Consider the following 21930-nt stretch of genomic DNA (forward strand, 5'->3'; position numbering starts at 1 on the left):
CTCCTGGTCGGTCAACCTTTTCCTTTTACTCCTCGTACTAGCTTTAAGCCCGAAACAGAAGAACCACGTGGGACAGATCGAATCCATGGAACGCCAGAGATATTCGCAGAAACGAGGCGACAGAACAGAGAGGCGGAACAAGACTTCCGTTAAGGAGGAAGAAAGAGGGAAAACGAAGGATGAGGATGGCGAAGTGGCCGATGAGACGAAAGACAAAGGAAGAAATCGGTGGTGAGTGGAAGGCGAGGCGAGCATCGTAATTCGATAAACGTACAGATCGACGATTTTGTGCTGGTTTTCTGGGTAGCCGGTCGCATAAAACACCGAATGCTCCTCGATCACGTGGCATGATGGCGATCGAAACACGCCATGGGGGGAGGCTTTTATGCGCGAGGGAAGCACATCGAGGGAACTCGGTACGATGACGAACGCGTGTTTCGAAAAGAGGACAAGGAAGGGAGAGGAAGGGAAGATGCAGTGAGTGAAAGAGGGGAGGGCAGAAACGAAGGACACGCCGGTGGGAATTAACAGGAGAGACGAACGACGCGGAGGTCCGACGCTTTTCCCCGTACCAGCGCCACGATGGCGGCCATCTTTGCCCTTCCTCCTCATCTTCGTCGTCCTTTTCTCTTCCTCACCTCCGTTACCGTTCTCCGCTCCTCGTCCTCGTTGATCGTGTGTGCACGTCAAACGCCAGATCGAACCTTTTTCTTTCGAATGTGTCGTCGTCGTTGAACGGTGTTGGCTTTCCTTCGATGTAGACTATAGATTCTTATTTTGTCGGAGATTTAGGGGTAAAAAAGGAATACAAAAGGCGTGTGGAGATTGTAGGGCTTTTATAGTCTCGAAGTTCAGTACGCAGCGAATGTAATGAAAATTGCTCTTGTGTTAATTCTATGCGGTGAACGTTGAGGTGGCATGGAAAAGAAAACGTAGAATTTAGAGAAACGTCGAGGGAGACATTGGCTGGACAACGATATATACCTAGGAAACATCGTATCGATCTGGGAATATTATCTAGAAATATTCATTAATTTACAAATCGTCGTAACTATTACATTGTACATTTACATTTCCAATGATTATACTGCTTGAACATTTCTACCTCGATATTTCCAACATACTAATGTGTTTCCTCTAAAGAATATATATCACGTATAGATCTGGTAAACTTCTATTCGAAGCGATAATCAACCTCGATAAATCTATCACTGAATCGACATATACTGTAAAAGGCACCTACTCTATATGTTTCTTTTCCTTATGATCGCACTTTGTAGATCACTTCCTCACCTACGCGCCGTGAGATCACGTAACAAGGAGATAAAGCCCGTTTGTTTTTCACGCGAGCCGAAAATGCGGAGGTGTACTATGCCGTTGCTATGCAAAACGTGTGGAAAATGTGTGTGAGTACCGTTTTGGTAACGAGTGGGAAGCGCTCGTACATAGGATCGTAACGGAAGCTAACAGAAAAATTTCCTGTCGTATACTTGGTCCACTTACGATTATTAATAGTTCGTGCTACGACTTTCGAACGGTTCTATCTGATTTTTCATCCAAGTCGAGCCACAAGGCCATCCTATGATATTTTTCTATTTATTATTTATAAGTTATCATTTTTTAAGCGTCCGATCGAGAATACTTTTTGTTGCAACGATAGTTTGCAGATACAGTTTCATTGATTGATGTTTGAACTATCACTTTTTTGTCCGCGTTTATACACGCCGCGGAACACTATTTTAAAATGCCGCTGACTCTCGGTTTTATAGGTGTTATTGGCTCGATCCTATCTGTTGAATCTACGCTCCGTTTAATAAGCGTAGTAGTAGCTTATGATAGATGCTTTTACAGATTCAGTTTAATCACGCTAAACGCCAGTGCGCAGGGCGTTGCCAGCGAATGAAATCAACGCGCTTAATCGATACATATTGTTGCGTGTAATCGACGGAATCTACTCAATCAATCAATTCTTTTGCAACCGGTATGGAAAACAAAATGACAAGGACTAGTTCTTGGTAAACCAATCCTCCAGACTATCGAGTAATAACTCGAAAAAGTTATAGAAGCTTGTGCTGTTAAGTTAACGACAATTATCAGATAACACTTTCAACTTTCCTGCAAAACTATGCTATAAATTTCTATCGATATTTCTTTCTAGTTAAACCGGAATTTTAAATGCTATAAATTGCTCAATAATTCTGAAAACCTACAAATTTCAACGTTTCCTTTTTCTATTCAGCCACTGTTAATTATCTCTTACGTGACGCTTTAAATTTCCACGAAAATTACAGGAATATGAAAAAACTTCATATCACAATCTTTTAAAAAGTCGTTCAATAATTCCACAATTTTACAAATATCAATGCTTCTTTAAAACCCACCCCTTCTCAATTAAACCATTGCTGATCGTCGGTCATCTCGATACTTTAAACGCTGAAGAAACTTACAAGAATGTTAACGATCTCCGCACGGCAATCTTTTAAAAAAAGGTCGTCCAATAATTCCCAAAACTTCCAAATATCAAGGTTTTTCTAAAATCCATCTTCTTCTCAACCAAGCCATATCTAATTATCAATTATCTCGACACATTAAATTTCGAAGGAAATGACAGAAAAATGCTAAAAATCTTCGCGATTCGTGTCACAAATATTTCTCTAAAATTCGCGCATTTTCAACCTGCAAATCATCTCTCACCTCGATACTTTAATCTGAACGACGACCAATTTTTAATCTTTAATCTTCTAACATAATCGTATACGTGCAAAGTCTGTGCGAATCTACGTATAAATCGAGCCTACGAATTTTACCAACTTTCATTGCCACTTTCCACCCATGAAACCCAAATTTTTCCCACGTGCACGATTCGCAGATCGAGATTTCCACCGTGTCCAGGGTAAAGTCGCAAGAAACGCATCGCAATTCAGCTTGCAGAGTTCATCGAGGACCGGTATCGATCTGGAGAGCGCGTTGCTCGCGAGAGGATGCCGGGACTGCGGCCCTACGCTTGGGTATGAGTAATACGTTCAGGCATGTCCGATCTCCAGGTTCGCAGGCACGTCTCTGCCGAGTGAGATTTTTCTTGCACGCGCCGCGTGCACGCACGCACGCTCGCCGACCGCGCCACTTCTTTCCCTTCCCTTATTTCGGCATTAGTTCTTACCGGCCTAAGGCAACATAAGGACACCACCACGACGACTAATTGGAGTTCTTTGGCCGCCGGGGACGAGCTACGTGCATCCATTTCAAGTACAATTAAAATCGTTTGGGAAATCGCCAGCTGGACGCCGGTCGTTCCTGGTGAACTGCCAGCTCTGCTATCAGGGGAGTACGTATGAGGTTGGAACGTGTCTGCACCGTGAAACTGATGGAGGGTTAATCCTCTTTTTGTATTATATATATATAGAGTGTTTCCTTTATCTGGAAAACTCGAAATATTTCTATAGTCTGTAATCTGTAACTATGAAAAAAATGTTTCAACAGAAGCTGTTTTGCTGAGAAGAAGACATCATATGATGCAGATTGTCTTCTTACCGGTCGAGTACAGTGGAGCAGATTTTAACGCCAACTTCATTTTTTTAGACAGAATGATACATTTTCCCCTGCAAAAAGATATTAATATATTTCTGTCGAGAAACCATTAGAAACCATTTCAAGTTCAATTTGTCAAGTTTAACGTATGAGAGATAAGAAGTGGTATTTTTGTGTTTACCTTTTCTATGCCTTAACCTGGAGTCGGTTAACTGGAGTTCAGGGAGATACATTCGTTAAATCGGATATTGCGATGACGTCAGTTCGGATGAACGGAGTTGAAATAAATCGAGTTCTACCGTATTGTATTTTTATTAGCCATGAAAATATAATGTATTCTATAAGCTAATGCGATGTCTTAAAAAGCTGTTACTGCTAAATCGAGCTGAAACGCAGATAGAACGGTATATACGAAGATGATTGATTTTATTATACGGGCCTTTCAGAAGCTAGATTGATCGACTTCACTTTTTATTAATTTGCGAGTTCCATTGCATAAGTGCACGATTAATATTCAACGCTTAAGAAACACATAAGTTACTTCCAGAAGCTCGTTCATCATAAGACAATGATATAAGCGATAGAAAATTCCAAGATAAATTTAAATCGCAGTCCGCGATTATGATATCTGCGCTATTAATTAAAGTATCTGTCTAGAATTCCATAAATAATTCTCGACCATTGCTATTTTCTACTTTCTACACTTCCATTTCACATAGAAATCGTGTCTCGCGAACCAATAAAAGATCGCGCCTCTGTAAACAAAATTGAATTCAAATGACAGCTGGCGGATCTAGGTGAGATCTAGATACGGAAAAACAGGCGAAAAGAAGTTCACGAGCTGCGTGTTCGACCGCGAGGAGATATGTCGACACGTGGAACGCAGGCCTGGCCTGTTATCTCGCGTATCGTAATCAGTCAGCGGCGCGAACAGAATTTGTCTTTGCGTCAGCCGATTTCCATTGCTGAATGATTACGATACGGTAGCGACCGGATCGCGAGCTAACGGGGAGAGAAAAAGGGGCGGAAGGGGCGCGAGGGATATTGGGAAATCTTATTTCTAATTTTAGTGCGTGTTATGAACCGATAGATCGTTACGCTCCGGTGATCGTAATAACCGACGGTTTGTGCACGGGTAAAAAAGTGTCTGATCAAAGTTTTTTCGGGAAAAGTGCTGGCGTCTCGTTTCATATTTTCTGCTCCATGATATTAAGTCGTATTATGAGATCTGTCGTTTTTGCTCTAAATCTTGACGAGGTTCTCGCAGAATTTTTTACCTGTCTGCATAATTTCCTAATTAATATCGATCTTTAATGGTGAAAATTTATAGACAATTGACAGAATGATGGAAGTATAGTAATTATGTGTTTTATACATTTTACAAAAACGAGATAGTGACGGTGACGACGATGTCTGAATATTTGTTGGCAATAGGTACGCACTGGTTCTCACTTATTTTTCCTTTGTTTATCAGCAAACTGTAGATGTAAGAACATAAGGACTAAGGATAGTTTTTGATATTTTCGTACAAAAATTTTCAGCAAATTCCAAATTACGAAAGATTTTGTAAGTTAGAAATAGAAGAATTAAATTCCATACAGGAAAGTATTTTGAAAGACAAGAAAAAAATATCTTTGTAATTTTATGTCAGTGTCGCGGCCACGAGGCAAATACGTTGAACGATCTAATAGATATGTTTTTAGCTATTTGTTGGTAGGTTTAAAATTGTCTGGAAGTCGCGAAGTTATAAATGATCATCGTCGTTAATTGATGGTCATCGTTGGAATTTGAGAAAGTAAGTTTCACCAGCAAAGTGACTTCCCCTGTGATACTCTGATAGGTCGACACGTTAAAGACCGTAAAGGATAAGGATATAATTTCTACGAGGAAAGGATATTAACTTATTGCACGCGGGGATGTTAATTTGATTTACATATGTTATCGATTGCAAAAGATGGAGATCGTTGCACCGGTTGTTGCGGCTTTTAAGTACCACGTATGGCCGAGACGTAATTACCATTTACCTATATTTACTCACGAGTAATTACTGTAATTTATTTTCATGTAGGATAACGCTTTAGTAATCGTTTTTATCGTTTACTAGGAAACACTCTTTCTCTCGTTAAAGTATATTCAAACTTTCAAACTCTATATTCCCCTTAAAAACCATACAAAAACTCACTCTTTTTCTCTGTCATCCAGAGATGTTATGACGCATCCTTCAACCATAGATCTCCATTCGTTGTCTTAGAAATCACAAAATACGCCCTTTTCTTCGAGTAATCCAATCCGACCATTTTCGATCATGTCGCAAGTAAACAAATTTAGATGAAACTTCTTCCACAAGTCGGCCTTCCTTTGCATTTAATCGTTCTTCGATGCAATTCAAGTGACTGCTTCCCTTCCAAAATACAGGATTCGTCCCTATCCTAACCAACCCCGTCTCTACAAAACCCAATTATTTCCAAATTTACAAAAAACAACGCAGACGCTCCGCCTAAAGTACTCTTCGACTCTAGAACTCGAACAATTTTCCGAAAAGTCACGAAACTCGAGCCTTTCTTTTCCAAATCGACCGAGATTAAACGGAGCTTGTATCAAAAATCAGCCGGCGTTTCATTTTTAATCACCGTTCGATCCAATCGAAGCGACCCCTTTCATCGGAGAATCGAGTCAGCTCGTCAGACTTTCATCGATCGATGAACCAACCGCGACATAATCGTTTCTTCTGGACATTGTTCGAGAGTCAGGGGCCTGCGTCCCCGGAAGCCGCAAAAACTCGGGAACCGCGCATATATGTATACCCGCGGGGAGGCGGTGAACGCTGAAAACACGACGGATCAAAGGCGCCTCCGAGCGGCGCAAGAAGCGGGTGCGGCGATCCGCGAGGACAACGAGACGAGGACAGAGCGAGGGATATGTCCGGTTTACATTCTGCTTTCCGCGAACGCGAAACTTTTTACCATGATGCACCGTCATTACGGCAATTTGCCGCGCATACGAAACGCGGCCCCTGGTTAAACTCGAAAATTCGAGCTGCAAGCGAACAAGGAGAAGCCCCACCATTTCGTTCGTTCGTTCGTTCGATTGCAATTTTATGATCGTCGTTGAGCGGATCTTCTTGCGAAATTTTCTGAAATGTTTGTGTTTTTCTTTTTGTCGTTGTTGTACCGATTAAAAATTTTCTTCTTCTTCTATTCTTTGAATAGGCGCGTCGCATCGACAATACGATCATTGGCGAAGGTTTTCGCTTGTATCTCCTCTAGGATCTTCTACTATGTGCCTGTCTGTTTGATAAATTTCCAGAGGCTTTCTCTACTTTTGTTTCGAACTGAACGCTTGCGTGAGCTTCTTGGGGTTTTGAATGTGTTCCGTGGTTCCTATAATGTCGTGCGTTTCAGAATCATGCGTTGTACCGTGACTGGTAATGTAATAGAAACTTGTAATAGTAACGTAATTTGTTCGTAACGGAAATTCGTGCGTTACGCTTGTGTGTTCAATTAGCAGTGAATAGCTTCACTTGGTCGTTTCTATTGTATAGAGGTTCGGAGGTGGAGGAGGGATTCGAGTATCGCTTTGCTGTTTTATGTGATCTTGTAGAATTTATGCCAGTCCATCTCTCATTCCGCTTCTCGAATAATTTCTCTACCTAATAGATTTCTTAATATCTTTGAATGGTATACCGAACTCGCCTTTGATAGAAGAAGTCGGTACGATGAATAACTTGCGAATAAATTTCCCTTTTCCATGTATTAGGTCGTCCGAAAAGTTTCTTTCGTTTTATAAGGAAATAATGGATGCACAACATCTGTTTTATATTATTTTATCGAATTACGTATGATCCATTTTGTTCTATCAAAATAAAGATCACAACGTTCGACAGCGTACGTTTCATGTTTGTATAAAGATGCCTCGTTGTAAAAGACGTGTCTGTAAAAGATAGACACTTTTCGGACAACTTAATACTTTATAAAATATCCTGTTCTTTTTCCTCAACTAAATTTAAAGAAGTTTCAGATTAGGCCCATTTCATATTAGGTACGTTTCAAATTAAATACGCCGTAAATTGGTTAGGAATTGAGATAGTACACATTACCGATCGTTTCCAATTTGACTGTACTAATTTTTCTCGAAATGTTTGCTCTTAATATCTTGTACCTTTTACGTACGTTCTCATATATCGTCTTCAAATTTGACCGATACATAGAATTACGAAACTCGCCTCTTCTTAAGATTCAATTCATTTTTTTTTCTTATTTGGATGAATTTTACAATCAATTCTCATTGAGAATTATAAGTAAATTTTTCTGGCGTGGTACTATGTCGTGTTTAATAAGTGTTTATCGTGTGTATGATTCTAGTTGAATCTAGTGCTTAAATCTAAAGGGTAATTCTTTTTAGCCTTTTTAGTCTTTTTAGCCTGCGGATCTGATCCGACGTGTCAAGTAATTGAGTAACTAGTGGGTTTTGGTGTTTGTTAACTCTTATGTTATATCCATTACTGAATTTGGATATTTCTTCTTTGACTGAAGATATTCATGAAATTTCGAAATATTCTATCTATAACGTGCAGAAACTATACACATCGATATTTTCCAACCATAAATGTCCGAATACTTTGGTGAGTCACTGCGAATATATTTATTTATAGTTTATTCTAGGAAGAAAATATATAATCTATTATACGTTGCATGCAGGCATCGCATTAGCATCTGGCGAAGGAAAAGGAGAAGTGCGCGTTGCGAATCTCGGGTCGAAACGTTTGCGAGCTGGTCGTAAACGCAGACACGGCCCGCGGGGAGGTCTGTCAAATAAATAATCCGCCGAAAGCGTGTACACGGCACGGCTCGTGCCTGTATTGTTCCCGTGTGACGTCACATCCTCGAAAACACTATTATTACAGGCCCTGTGCACCCACCTTCGCCGCATTAGCATAGATTACGAGCGCTCCCCTTCGAGCGGTCCCGTTTTTCTTCGGTCAGATCGCGCTTCCATCGCGGCGGATTTATTAAACGGAGGCCATTTTCTGGTCCCCCGCTAGGCTGCTGCGTTACAGTGTTCTTTGTTATTCCTCGGGATCGACGTTAACGCGGGTTCAACGATCTTGAATCCTTATTAGAGCGAATAAAGATTCATTGCTCGATATTCGACTCTTGTCTTTTACATTGCGTTAGGTAATCGTCGTTTGGATAAATTAACTTTGCATATCGTTTGCTCTGTCGCGATCTACGTTCCATTTCGAGTGGATATCAAATGCTTTTCTATCTTCTTCATACTTTTCTGTCGCGCAAAATTCTAAAAATTTCAGCAACGGTGCCACCTTAAATTGTCCAAATTTACTCGCAGTTTAATCTCATACGAGAAAATCGCACGAGCATTTTTATTGTTCGTGACGATCGACAAGACGATTTCCATGTCTTTAAAAGCTTCAGCACGTCGCACATGGAACTTATATTTTCATTCGCGTATATCAAATTTCTTCTTTTTTTTAATGCAGTTGATAATCGAATTAATAAAGCGAATTCAATAAACGAAAGTAGCGATATGCAAATCTCGAAGAAGATTCCATACGTAGCAATGTAGTAGTTTTCGAATATCGTCTTAGCTTGTCATGTGTTTGTTTAAAAATGCGTTCAAATGCGTTCCTTTCTTATTTAGATATCCAGAGAGAGGGAGAGAGGTACAATTAACTCATAGAAATAACTCGACAGCGGCGGTGAACTTTCACGTTAATTTAATTACAGACCACGGATCGGCTATAATTTGGCTGATTGGAAAAGAAATGTGCCGGCAGCGAGATCTCGCGAGTGCCTTCGCGTTAAAATCGCGACGAATGAACTAACGAAAAGAAAAAGGAAACGCTTCGTCGCCTTGTTGCGAAACTTTCGGTTCGATCAAGCGGACAAAGAATGTTTTCTACGAAAAAAGCAGTTTCCTCTTTTTATTTTCGTGCGTGAGAGACGCTCGTCAGGAACGTTAACCAGCGCACCGTAATTTCGTTGAAGGAATCGCGCGAAATATATGCAAATTTCACCGCGGCCGGTCTCGAGCATCGCGCTCTTCGTCTCGTATTTTAATTTTATGCCGCGTATCGCAATTTAGTTTCGTATTTCTCAACCACTCCTTGCCGCACCACGAATGTATCAAACCCCTAAGGAAGTCGCGACAGACACTTGGTCCACGTAATTCTTCGATAATAAAATGTCTGAGAAACGCGAAAAATAAAAATCACTGGCAATTTCGCTTCATTTTGTCGGTTAAACGAAATTCACGTAAACACAGTCGGGATAATTTTATATCGAGAGCGAAACGATAATAAATATTTTATTTGCAGAGTCAAACCGTTGATAAAGAAAGGAATGACGTATTTATGTAATTTTTATCCAGTAGAAGTTACATCGAATAATAATTCATTTCTGGTTTCTGTACATTATTCATTATCATTACAGGTTACTGTAATATAACGAGAAAAGTCAGAGAAGTCGTATGCGATTCCAACTATCGATCATTACACTTCGTTCTTAATAAGTTTTATCGGACGAAGCAAATATCCAAGTAAAGTAGATGATATATTCTCTGTCGTGATTTCAAAATGCTAATGCTTACAGTACCAATCGATGCTAAACTATGCAGAGAATAATCTTGAAAGAGCCGAGGGATTCAGATCAAACGTCGATAGAACTCCCAAATATAGTTCACGAAACATCTATATGTTTTGTCGAGAATAATATTAATTTAATTATTAAAGAAGAAATTCACGTCAAAGGGTAAAACAATTGTCTTATTAATAACTTTAAATAACGATAAGAAATTTCAAAGAATAAAGTGACCCAAATAAAATGAGCGAAGAATGCTGAAGAGAAATCCGTCAAATCTATTACTTTCCCCGGAATAATATTAATCAAATATTCGATACACCTTGACCGTCATTTCGAAACGCTTACTCCGAGAGTCAACGACTTCGATCCACGGGTTCATAAATATGCAAGCCTCGCGAAATTGAATGCATTAATATTCAATATGCCGTGACACGGCGATTAAGCTCGATAAACAAAGGCGGACGAATTTTAATCAAACGCAACGTATCAAAGCTTCCCGCGGCTCTTTCGTCTCGCGACAACAAAGAAGGACAAAATGGCGATAAACGGTGGCCGGGCAAACTCGATGGCGCCGCGTGCTTCGAGGTCAAATTAACATCTCCGTTGTTCCGCTCGTCCAGTTATTTCCCTTGACGCGGCCTGCCGGATTATCGATAGGATTCAGCCGCGACGAATCGAGAGTTCGGCTCGGATTTCGTGGATGCGAGCGTTTAAGCTCCGATATAAGTAGCTTACGGAGAAATACTGGGAAAAATCTGATCTGTAATAGCTTCCACATCAGTCGCCAGCCTTTTTCACCCATTTTAATCTGATTATCGCCTTCTCATCGATTGCGGGTTGATCGTTCTTTACGAAGATCCGGAGGAAGTATGTTTTTACACGTATGAGGACCACCGGAGAAAGATACAAGTAAAAAACAATATGTGATAGTAGATAAAAGTAAATAATAATACATTTTTTTATAATATTGGGGCCCTGTGTTTGATGGTTAGAAGAGTATCTTAATTATTGTATGTAGTTGGCAAGAAGATTTTTTAAATCCTTTCAGAGATCAACTTCGGTCTGTTAAAGAAACTGAAATAGCTGATAAATCTACGAAGTTTCCTAAATATTCGAAACATCTAAGGTCAAATAAAAAGGGAGAGATTTGCTAATGTAAAATAAATGAATCAAAAAGAATCATTCCTCGTATGTTCAAGCTAGCATACCCACGTTGCCTTGAGGTAGAAGCAAGCTTTCGAACAGACAGTTTGCCCCTTTTCCCTCGAAACATTGCCAACAAGTTTTTCCTTTCCTTAAATTTTTATGACGTGAAAGCGACAGAATTGTCGCCGATGGTCCCTTGTCGCTTGCTACCGAATGGTGAACAGAGAAGAAAGGATTCCGCGGAATTTGGTTTCGGAAATATTGAAAATATTTATAATAAGCGAGAGAGCGAGGAATAAAAAGCGAAGAGAAACAGACGGATAGGCGTAGATAGAGAAGGAAACACATGGAGACGAGAGAAAGGCGGGGAGAGAAAGAGAGACACGGTTGTTTTCGAGGCCCCCAAGGTCTCCACGTGCATATCTTACGACCGATTAATTGCAGTTGATTTTTATTTGTTGCAAAAGAGCAAGGTGTGCGGCGACCGGTGAGTTTAATGGTTATTTGTTCGCGATATTTCGTGGTATGTATGCGTGTACTGCATACAGATCGTTTCTAAATGCGCGTTACAATGTGAACCGAAAAATTGGAACGGCGAATGAAGATTTCTCATATAGATAAAGAACGTTATCTTCGTTAATTTTGATATTTAATTATGATACCGTCCATCGATCCGAAGGCTGTAGATTTCCAATTTATAATTTTTATAAATTTCAGGAGAAGGAAATAAATTATGGAATTATGGCGTGCCAAATTCCTCAAATCGAAAGCTACTGGTCAGTAGCCTTCCTTTTCAATCACAGCAAAGCGAGGACTACTGATTTTAGCTTTATCCGCAATCTGGTAAAGTCTTAAAAGCAAAAATAAATTACTATAGCGACCGCGGCGCTCACCACTATATCTACCATAAAATTCGCGCTAACATTCCTCCGCTAAAAAGGCAACTTTTTATTTTCTTCGCCCATAAATACATCGTTCGCCACTTAAATTCTAGAAATATTCGACTCCAGGTTCTCCCGTTGTAATAATTTTTGCACTGCATTTTCTCGTTCCTTCTGTTCGTTCCTTTTTCGTTTCATTTTTTTCTTTTTTTTTTTTTCTTTTTTCGGATTATTCATTGTGTCACGGGTGGCTGGTCAGGCGCGCAGTTTAACGCGCGCGCGCGTTCGACATAGCGCGGAAGAACGTCATTTCTAAATATACTAGGCAGAAACATTGTTCCCCCGTTTAGTGGTATTTTGCTCGCACGAGAATATATGGAGATACGAGCGCGATAGGGAAACGTTACAAATTAGTTGATCGAGATCTTAATTGCATTTTGAGTTCGACGGATCCTTCGGAATAATTCGCGCACGGGGTGGTGCCCGTGGAGTAAGCGACACGTGGATTATTTATTCGACGCTCTCACGCGTGTACCGTATGATTCAGGTGCAGCATAGTGGAAATTGCTGGGCAATTTTCTCATCGAATACGTTGCTTGTTAGAAATATGTCAAGCGAAAATAAACGACGTTTTCTGTCTATCGACAGAATAGTATGATAATAATTAACGAACGATCGATGAACCGATAGCGATAATTTATACTTTATCACCTTTAGTAGCATATTCAATAGTCGAACAAATAATTTATAAGCATGAATATAAATATAAAAATTTAATTATAATTAAAAATATAAAATTTATAATCATAAAAATAAAGCGAATAAATTGATAAGACCAAGAAAGAAACATAACGAACGATGTTTTTTTGAAATGAAGAATGAACGATATTTTCTTTCATTTGTTAAGTTGTAACATGTATTTCCTCTGCTTCCTCTATTTATATATAATGAATATAAAACAGCAGGAATTTATGGTACAGTCCAATAAATGCTACAATTGAAATTTTCTAAAAATTGTACTATTCATATTACTATGATAAACTATTGTCTTTTAAGATCATGATTCTGGTGGTCTCTTGTAAGTATCGATTATCCTAGTACATGTTGTATCTTATCAAATTAATAAATAAATTATTTTTTCCCTACTTCTATACACTATGCAATTTCTTGATACTTTAGAGTTTCGCTGCTATTGAAGCATACTTTGCGCCGCCGCTTCAGTTGTCTGGCTACAATACTACTGAAGCGTATGTAGCGCCGCTTTAATTGTCTGATTACGTCTGATACTACTGACGCAACTGTTGCGTCTTTGCTTTCTTGCATTCAATAAACCGACTTACACTAAATATCTCGTACTTTTTATGTATATTTTCAGATCTTGTTTCAAATTTTATCATTATGGTCGTGACGATAGATTTTCATTACTAGATCGCGAATTTGTACGCATTTATAGAAAATTCGTATGTGCAAAATTGTATATAAAACGAGGAAACATATAAGATATCCAAAATACAATGTTTTTTATAATACTTGGTAAGTAAAACAATATTCCAGTGAGATTCTACCTTCTTAAATTAATTTTTGATTAATTTTCCAAAATATGAATTTGCATAAAAATCCGTAGTCTGCTCGTCGCCAACGAAACTTCAAAATGTTTCGGGGCAACACATACGATATGTTCATATAATGTTTCTAAAAAAACTTCTAATTGTCCAGTACTTTCATAGAACCATTGTATAATACGATCAAATAATTGCAATAAGGCCAAACTGATAAGCAGAACGACCGTTCGGCTATGGCGAACGTCCTTGCAGGGCACACTGCGTCTGCGTGACGCTGTATAGGCACGCGGGCGCGAGCAACACGGCGTCCTAATAATAAATTCTACGCAGCAACGTGACTTATCCGCGACCGTGCTCGCGGGTAGGTGTGCGCAATAATTGTTAATTGTCGACGCTGATACACGAGGCCGATAAGGTTCGCCGTTTCAACGTGCTCACGCTCTCTCGCGCGCACACAACAGAGCTATTCGATTTTTCCATGCCGGTGAACAGGCTACTGTCCACGTGCAGACACTTTCCTCGCTACTTTACGGCTTATTAAGGCGCGACACCGTGCAACGATACGTTACTTGCTCGATATAGAGCCGCCTCGAAATGCTCGTACGCGATTCCTCGCCACGCCGTGACTCGTTCCGCCGCGGAATTTCATTTTTCCATCTCGTTAAATTCTACACGTACGATTCGTTCCGTTTTCTGCGACGACGAAGCTCGTTACTTTAAACGGACGAGGGAATTTTTGTTTCTTAAGATTTTGCAATATTACCGCGTATGCCAATGTTAATTAATATCGGTAACGTTATTTAAAATGGATCAACGCTGTCGCGGTTTCTTGCGTATTTTTGGAATGAACTTTATTCGTTGACATTTTACTTAATGCAGCCTTCGACTTCGATCTGGCACAGATTTGTATAATGTGACAACGCTTTCTGATATAACAGACTCGATACGACATAACAAACAAATGTAAAACGAATCTCATCGATTATCATAATGAGACAGCGTGACTCTTCATCAACTAAGAATATATCTAAATTCTTCGATAGAACGTGATTTCCACTTTACCAAAAATACTTGGAAGTACTTACATTTCCATATTCCACCACATCATCTTAATTTTTGTATTTTCTCAGAAAACACGCAAGGTTTCGGTTTCTCCTAACAACCAAAATCTCCTTCACCACCTAAGAGTTGCGAATTTTTATGCATTTATAGAAATTTTAGCGGTGCAGTATGCAAACGTATAGTATGCACATAATGTGTCAAAAATATATAAATTGTCCTATGCATAGTATCCATTATAACATTTAACCAATCAAAGAAATTTCTAACTAAATTTCATTCTTTCGACTGTACCCACGAGAACTTGAATACTATTGTTGAAAAATGTTTAGAGCGGTATGAATGCTTCGCTAAGTAGTTTCATCTTTTAAATTGTATCTATAAAACAAATTTAATAATATCTATTTGCATAAAGATCCGCAGTGTTGTCAATAAAAACAAAAATCATTAAACACTTACCCTGCACGGAGGGAAGCAGCAGCGGCAGCGGCAGTAAGAGTGAGTTGTTGAGCAGCAGCAGCTCCAGCTGCAGGATCAGCAGCGACCAATTCCGACAGAACCAACACGGTAGTCGTAGTAGTGGCCGCCGCACAATTTGGAACCGTTGCGTTTACAGCATGGCGAACACTGGGTGGAAGATCATCCTCGTGTTGCAACTGCAGTTGAGGATAATGATGCAGATGTAACGCGGTCGTGGCTGACCCAGATCTAGGTGTAACACACGTGGGTGGCAATAATCCAGCTCTTGTGACTGCCGAGGGTGGCGATGGAGATGGCGGTGATGGTGGTGGTGGTGGATACTCGACCACTTGAACGCGATCCGCTTCGTTCTCGTAGATGATCTCCTTGTCGTGCGTGTACATGACGGTTTTTTGACCGTCGTTGTAAATTAAATCGATCATCTTGTGCTCACCGACGCTCAACGTCGTGCTGGCGGCCGCTGCGTCGGTGCCAGGCGTCACTCGGCCATCGGTGTCGTCCGTCGCTCGTTGCTGAACGTCGTCCGGATCAGTTTGGATATGTTGTTGTTGATGGTGATGATGGTGATGATGATGGTGATGACGGTGGTGGTGATGATGGTATTTTGGATGCAGAGAGTGAACCGTCGCTGGTTCGTGCAGGTCTAGGACGTTCACTGGCTGCATCGTGGCCAGCAACACCTGTTGCTCGCTCTCGTTTTGATTCTGGTTGCTCAGCGAGGAGGACGCCGGGGACACTGGCCCCTCCTGCACCTAGAATAGCAAAGATTTCCATAAACCAGTGCCTTTGATTGGATCAAGCTGACAAATCTGTAGTAGCTCGGGAAAATTTGGAAACTTGGAAATTTGAGCGTTTTCAAATTTAGACGTTTGTAAATTATGTATGGAAAGTATTGGACAATTTGGGAATGTAAACGTTTAGGCTTTCGGAAATTTGCGCGCTTACGAGTTTGGATATTTAAAAACGTTGGTAGCCAAAAGTTTGGACATTTAGAAACGTGGAAATATAGTAATTTGTGCATTTGAAAATTTTAGAATTTCGAAGAAAATGTTATTGTGATAATAAAGAGTTAGGGAAGGTTATCGTTTGTAGCGGTGAATTATTATATCTGCGATAGAATTCTGTTTACATAAACTTTTTTAGAATATTTTTTTAGAATATTGACATGATCAGTTTCTTTATATTTATAGAAAGCTAATCTGTATGGTGGTAATTGCTGTCTGTACATCAAAATGTACAATATTTTGTCACCGTTCGTTGGTTTCGAATAGATACACGAGCAAGCCAAACAGAATGGCAACTTTATTAAACGTTTTCCTCAGTTTTTTGCTAACCTCAACCGCCGGCGAACGTGATGATAGCTACTCTCCTAGAGTTACCTCTTAGTAGTCGTAATAGGAATATTCAAAGAAACTAGACAAGACGACGAGTTCAATTATGGTACTTGCCTTTTTATTTGCTACTAAACCTCTCGTTCTGTCAAGGCTCTACCATTAGCGAACGCGAGTACGATTACCATAAGCGATTAGAAAAGTTCTGAACACTGCGAGGAAGTTTTCACACAGATTGATTGACAGATTTCTCTTCTCTAACAGAAACTCTCTTATCGATATACCTTTTGTTTTATATAACTCTAAATAACTCTAAATTATTACTTTCTTCGCGTTTGATCGAAACTCCGGCATTCGTCGTTTTCTATCATTTTCAATAAAAAATAAAGTTAAAACTCAGTTAGCATCTCTGATTCTCCAAAATCTTCAACCATATTTTTTTTATAAATACGACGTAATCAAGATTCCAATTAAAAATTCATAAACTAAATTTTTCTTCAAAACCTCGTTCTACGATACAAAAGGCTAAAAGAACACTGGTCGAGTTCAAGGATGTAATCGAGAACAAAAGATGAATCGTCAACCCCTATTCAGCTTAGGGTTTCAATACTCAGTCGCAAATTTTCAAGGGAGATTGGTTGACGAGGGTATAGTCCGAATATTCTACAGAGAATCACAGGTTCCATGGGGAATTGAAAATGGAACGAATCCTTTGTCGACAAGTGACAGGAAAAGTAAGGACAGCGTTCGTGAAAGCTTTGAAGTAGGATACATGGTGTGAGATTAGAAGCTTATATAAATAACAAATTATATAACGTTGCGTATGTAGGCTTGTGAATATCGATAGACCTGTGGACCAAAATAAATAAAGTACTATCACGAGATATCTCTTGTTAGAATTTTCAATAATCAGTAGGTCAGATGCTTATATGACATTCGTATTTCTATAGGAATTGTAGTCAAATTTATTTCATTCTCTAGTTATTATGAAATTAGTTATTACTTTACCGTAGACACTTTTTCTGTATATTACTGTACCTTTAAATTTTACATAAACGTACAATCACTCGTAATTTACTAATTTATCACTAAAATAATCTCCAGTGCAATCACGATAAAAGCCATCATCAAGGAAAGTCACATTGATGGATGAAATTTCATCTCAGTACCTTTTCTCGGTATCTTTCCTTTTTCCTGTAAAGATCAATAAATTTTAACAAATACAGTTCGATATTTTATCACCATTCTGTGTTGAACAAAGAATGTCAGAGTGATTATTTTATTATTATTCCACGACTAAATGAAAAATTATTATTCCCGACGGTTGCAAGTAAAATTAAATTGTAATATGCGATTACGAGACGATAATATGGGATGAAGAAATTCGTAAGGGGTGAAATTTCACCCACGATAATCCCTGTAACGATCCATGCATCTCTAAATCCAAAATCCAGTCGAGCTTCTCAATTACGCGAACGTTTGCCAATTATCGATAGTCGCGTGGCTTCCACAAAATTATTATTTTATCGAGGCACGGTTCGCCGGTTTTAGTCACGGAAATTTACGTCGCGGTACTTTATGTCGTAACGACAGTTTAACATTTTCGAATGCTAATCGACCCGCAATAAAAATCTTGCTGGTTAATCGCTCCGTAGAGACCAGTCCAGCCGAAGTCGAGTCGAATAATAATTAATCCCCTAGGTGTCTGGTAACGCGTCGATCGGCAAATATTTTTAATCGCGCCAGCAAAGATCAAAGTACCACGACGTCCACTCGACTTTCTAACGGAGTCATCGCGTAAGTGATCCTTTTTCGTCACGAAATTCAGGGAAGAACTCGCCGCGTTACTTTCATTTCCGAGACGAATCTAAAGTTGGCTAATGTTAAGCCGGGTATTTAATCGCGCCGAGGGATCGCGATTCGAAAGCGGCTCCATCGCGAAAAGTTTCTGAACCAAACGATCGCGCTCTTGCGTTTCCTTGATCCGTGGTCCACTGGTTTGAGATTGTCAAGTGACTATGATCGATCGGCGAACAAGTTCGTTTCAAGGATTTTGCGGTCGAAGGGAGCGTGAAGTGTTAGGTTCGTTGTTCGAATTCCTGGAATTGGTTTCTTGAAAAGCTGTAGGATTTGTTGGTGGCTTTGAGAAAGCTGAAAATATTTTGACAGATAGTATGCCTTTGTCCGAATAAAATGATATATGAAGAAACATTGGAAAACATTAGTGGAATTTTTTGACGAAACGAGAATCGCGACTGTATATTCAACAGGATGAGGAACGTTTCTAAAAATTGTTTACATTATGAAATTTATCGAACATGAAACCAAAACATATCTTGTATCATCGGGTGTTGTCCGTTATTTAAACTATGATAAATACAAACACAATTATAGAGATATTAATGACCTTCAAAGTTAGCACATGCGATTCTTGAAATGGACACGTGAAGTACAAGATGAATATTTCTACATAATATTCTTCTAATCGGAACATTCGTATGAACAAATAACGTCGCCAGTATTAATATACGCGTGATTTTATCCTGCTGTGTTATTCGATAAACGTTCGCTCTGAACAAAACGCGATAATATTCTTGAATAAATTTGAAATAATAAAAACTCGAGATGGAAGAATTATCTCGAGTGCATCTCCTTCGTCTGATTACGCGATTAAACATGCTCGCACAAAGAAAGGATGCAAAATGCTTCTGCTCATACCACGACTAATTCCGTCATTTAAAAAAGTGTCTAAAAAAGGAGTGGAAAGAAAGACATAATAAAGGAGGGACTTAAGCTCAGAAAGTTGCCGCCGTCTCGTGAATAAGTGTGTCCCATCACGCTAACGACGTCGTTTGGAATTTCCCACGTGTCGTCGGTTTATGGCGGTTTATGGCGCTTTCCAATGGAATCAGGCCGAATTACCGCGAATCTTCTCTCTCCCTTCCTCACATCTCTTGAGGAGTCCTCGGACGAACGAGCGTGCAATGTCATTTACGATCGTGCACCGTCCATTAACATAATTAACAATATCGTGAGTCATCTGGTTAATATTCGAGTTTCACTGGCGGCAAGTCACCGTCGTCGCCTCGAGTATCGGTCAGACAACATGATAAGTTATTTTTTTCTGGGAATACCCGGTACAGTTTGTTTCGTGTCTAACGGGTTGATTAATGACATTCCAAGTTGTTCAGGCTGAACTTATTCAAAAACTTTTTTCAGAATGTATGTAATATATTAGATACGCACTTCTTTTTCTCTTTTGTTGCCATAATAAATCGTTTAATCTTTCGTACTACGAGAAGTTTCGAAAAAGTTTCGATATCATCGATCAGAAATTCTAGCTCAATTTTTTGTATCATGAAATGCGTTGGACATCCTGATCAATCGCGTTAAACGCCTTTCAAGATACAGAGATTTGTCGGTAATTTACCTTTATCATCCTTTTGCCCAATCTCGTTCAAAAACTTCTCAGCTTGTAAACCCAACTTCTAACTCACATTCACAATCTTCTTCTTTTCGAAGTAAAATTTCTCACTTCAGCAACCTCCACCATATTCAGAGAATTAACTGCAATTTATTCCCATCCGAAACAGACTTTACGATTCCAAAAACTGCCTCCACGAGAATATACTACCATGGTAACTGGTCAATCCTATGAAATACTTGTCAGAGTGTGAAGAATTAATCCTCGATTGATTTAATCCGCCAAAGGCATCGCTCGGGCAGGTGCAAAGGCTCAAAGCCCAGTTCACTTTATACTCGAAACACCCTCCAGTCCCACTAGCTCTCCTAAACGAGTGTGCGAACGGTAACACTCGTAATAACCCACACGGAGGGTGGCCGATGTTTGACGAATATTAATCAGCTCGATTACGAAGCCTCCCGCGGTCATGACATGACGTTAAGAGCACTCGTCGATGAAAGCGTATACCAACTTCATTCGAAATCTAATCGGCGATCGCCAGGAAAATTTATCGCGGTCGTCCGAGCGCGTTGATTCACATGCCATCCTGCGACCGAATGTATTAGTTTTTACGACGTTCTACACGCGCCAACTCGAAAATGACATCGATGGATGAAAGGGAAGAGGATCGTTAGAAAGGAAATATTCGTTATTTATCCTGCTCACGAATACGCGTTTTACGGTTTCCCAGAGCTCCTGCTGGATGTTATCTCGGGATTATTTATTGAATAACTCGTACACGACCGGGTGTCGAACGACGGCCTTGTACCATAGATTCAATCTAGTATCGCTGTCAAGGTAGAAGATTACGTAACCACGGGCATCGCGATAGTACTTCAGAGGCGTGTTGAGAGTTATTAGACGATGATTGGCCTTGTACCTGCTTGTGTCCTGACTTTCTGATTCTTCCTCTCTTTTTTCATTCCTCGTTCATTTCTTTCTTTCTCGCTTTTTCTCTACTTAGTTAATTCCGTAATTGATTTCAGTGAACAGCCGTAAAATTTTTGTCCGGTATAGCCATCGAACGTTCCTCGTTGTTGCGTAGGTTCGTTTGAAACCAGCGATCTTTAATGGTTTCGTACTGTCTCGTTTATATTTTTTCTTCTTAAATTTAACACCTTGATTGATTTCGAATGGTTTTCGAATTTAACTCTCAGATAGTCTTCGAACAGTCTTTGTCGTATTGGGTAAGTCGACATAGAACGTGTGATTTTTTATTATTTCATTCTGTTTCTTCTTTTTATCGGTTAATTCTATACCTAATTGATTCCGAATGGCCATCGAATTGTGCTTCGATGCTGCATGAGTTCGTTACGAGCGAATAATTACAGATGACTTCGTTTGGATATCGACGTGGATAGTGATTAAGAATGAAGGATAATTCAGGTTATCAGGTTCTGCGGGAAAAAGAGACTGGATAGATGCAGCGTGGTTTACAACTTCATTCTCATGATGCGGTAGCAAGTCACGCGGTGAAGATAGGATTCCAATTGGATCGGATTGGTCAGAACGTTCGAGAAGTTTGGATGATGTTGATTTTTCCATTTTCCGTGGTTACTGCATTTCCGTGGGAGAAAAAGCAGTCGTCGTAAAACATGTATAAACTGCCGGGAGTGGACATTGATGCGGTCAGCTGATCGAATAAAAAGCGATGGTTAGAGACCAATGATCCGCAACGTGAGCATGGAATAGACTGAATCGAAGTTGGTTAGAAAAATATCTATCGGTATCATTACGTCTGTGTCGCAAATAAAACCAAAGTAGCGTAAGCTATCAAAACTACAAACTAGCTTCCTAAAACGGAAGGGCGTAGAAAAACTAACTTATCACTATCCGCTACAAGCAAAAACAGTTTGCCGATTTCCATTTATCACCCAGCCT

General features: G+C 39.7%; 1 protein-coding gene across 4 annotated transcripts in view; it reads right to left on the minus strand.

Annotated features, from left to right (window-relative positions):
* LOC117205353 (protein grainyhead) overlaps positions 1–21930 on the minus strand; it is a 162081-nt gene that overhangs the window by 127381 nt on the left and 12770 nt on the right. For 3 of the 4 annotated variants that reach the window (XM_033443667.1, XM_033443666.1, XM_033443668.1), the window contains exon 3: positions 15235–16007. In XM_033443667.1, the coding sequence (XP_033299558.1) occupies positions 15235–16007 (773 nt within the window). The remainder of the gene's footprint in view (positions 1–15234; positions 16008–21930) is intronic. The other variant, XM_033443669.1, reaches the window with a different exon arrangement.

Source organism: Bombus bifarius, unplaced genomic scaffold (genome assembly GCF_011952205.1).
Source record: "Bombus bifarius isolate JDL3187 unplaced genomic scaffold, Bbif_JDL3187 scf7180000007990, whole genome shotgun sequence".
In the NCBI taxonomy this organism is placed as follows: Eukaryota; Metazoa; Arthropoda; class Insecta; order Hymenoptera; family Apidae; genus Bombus; species Bombus bifarius.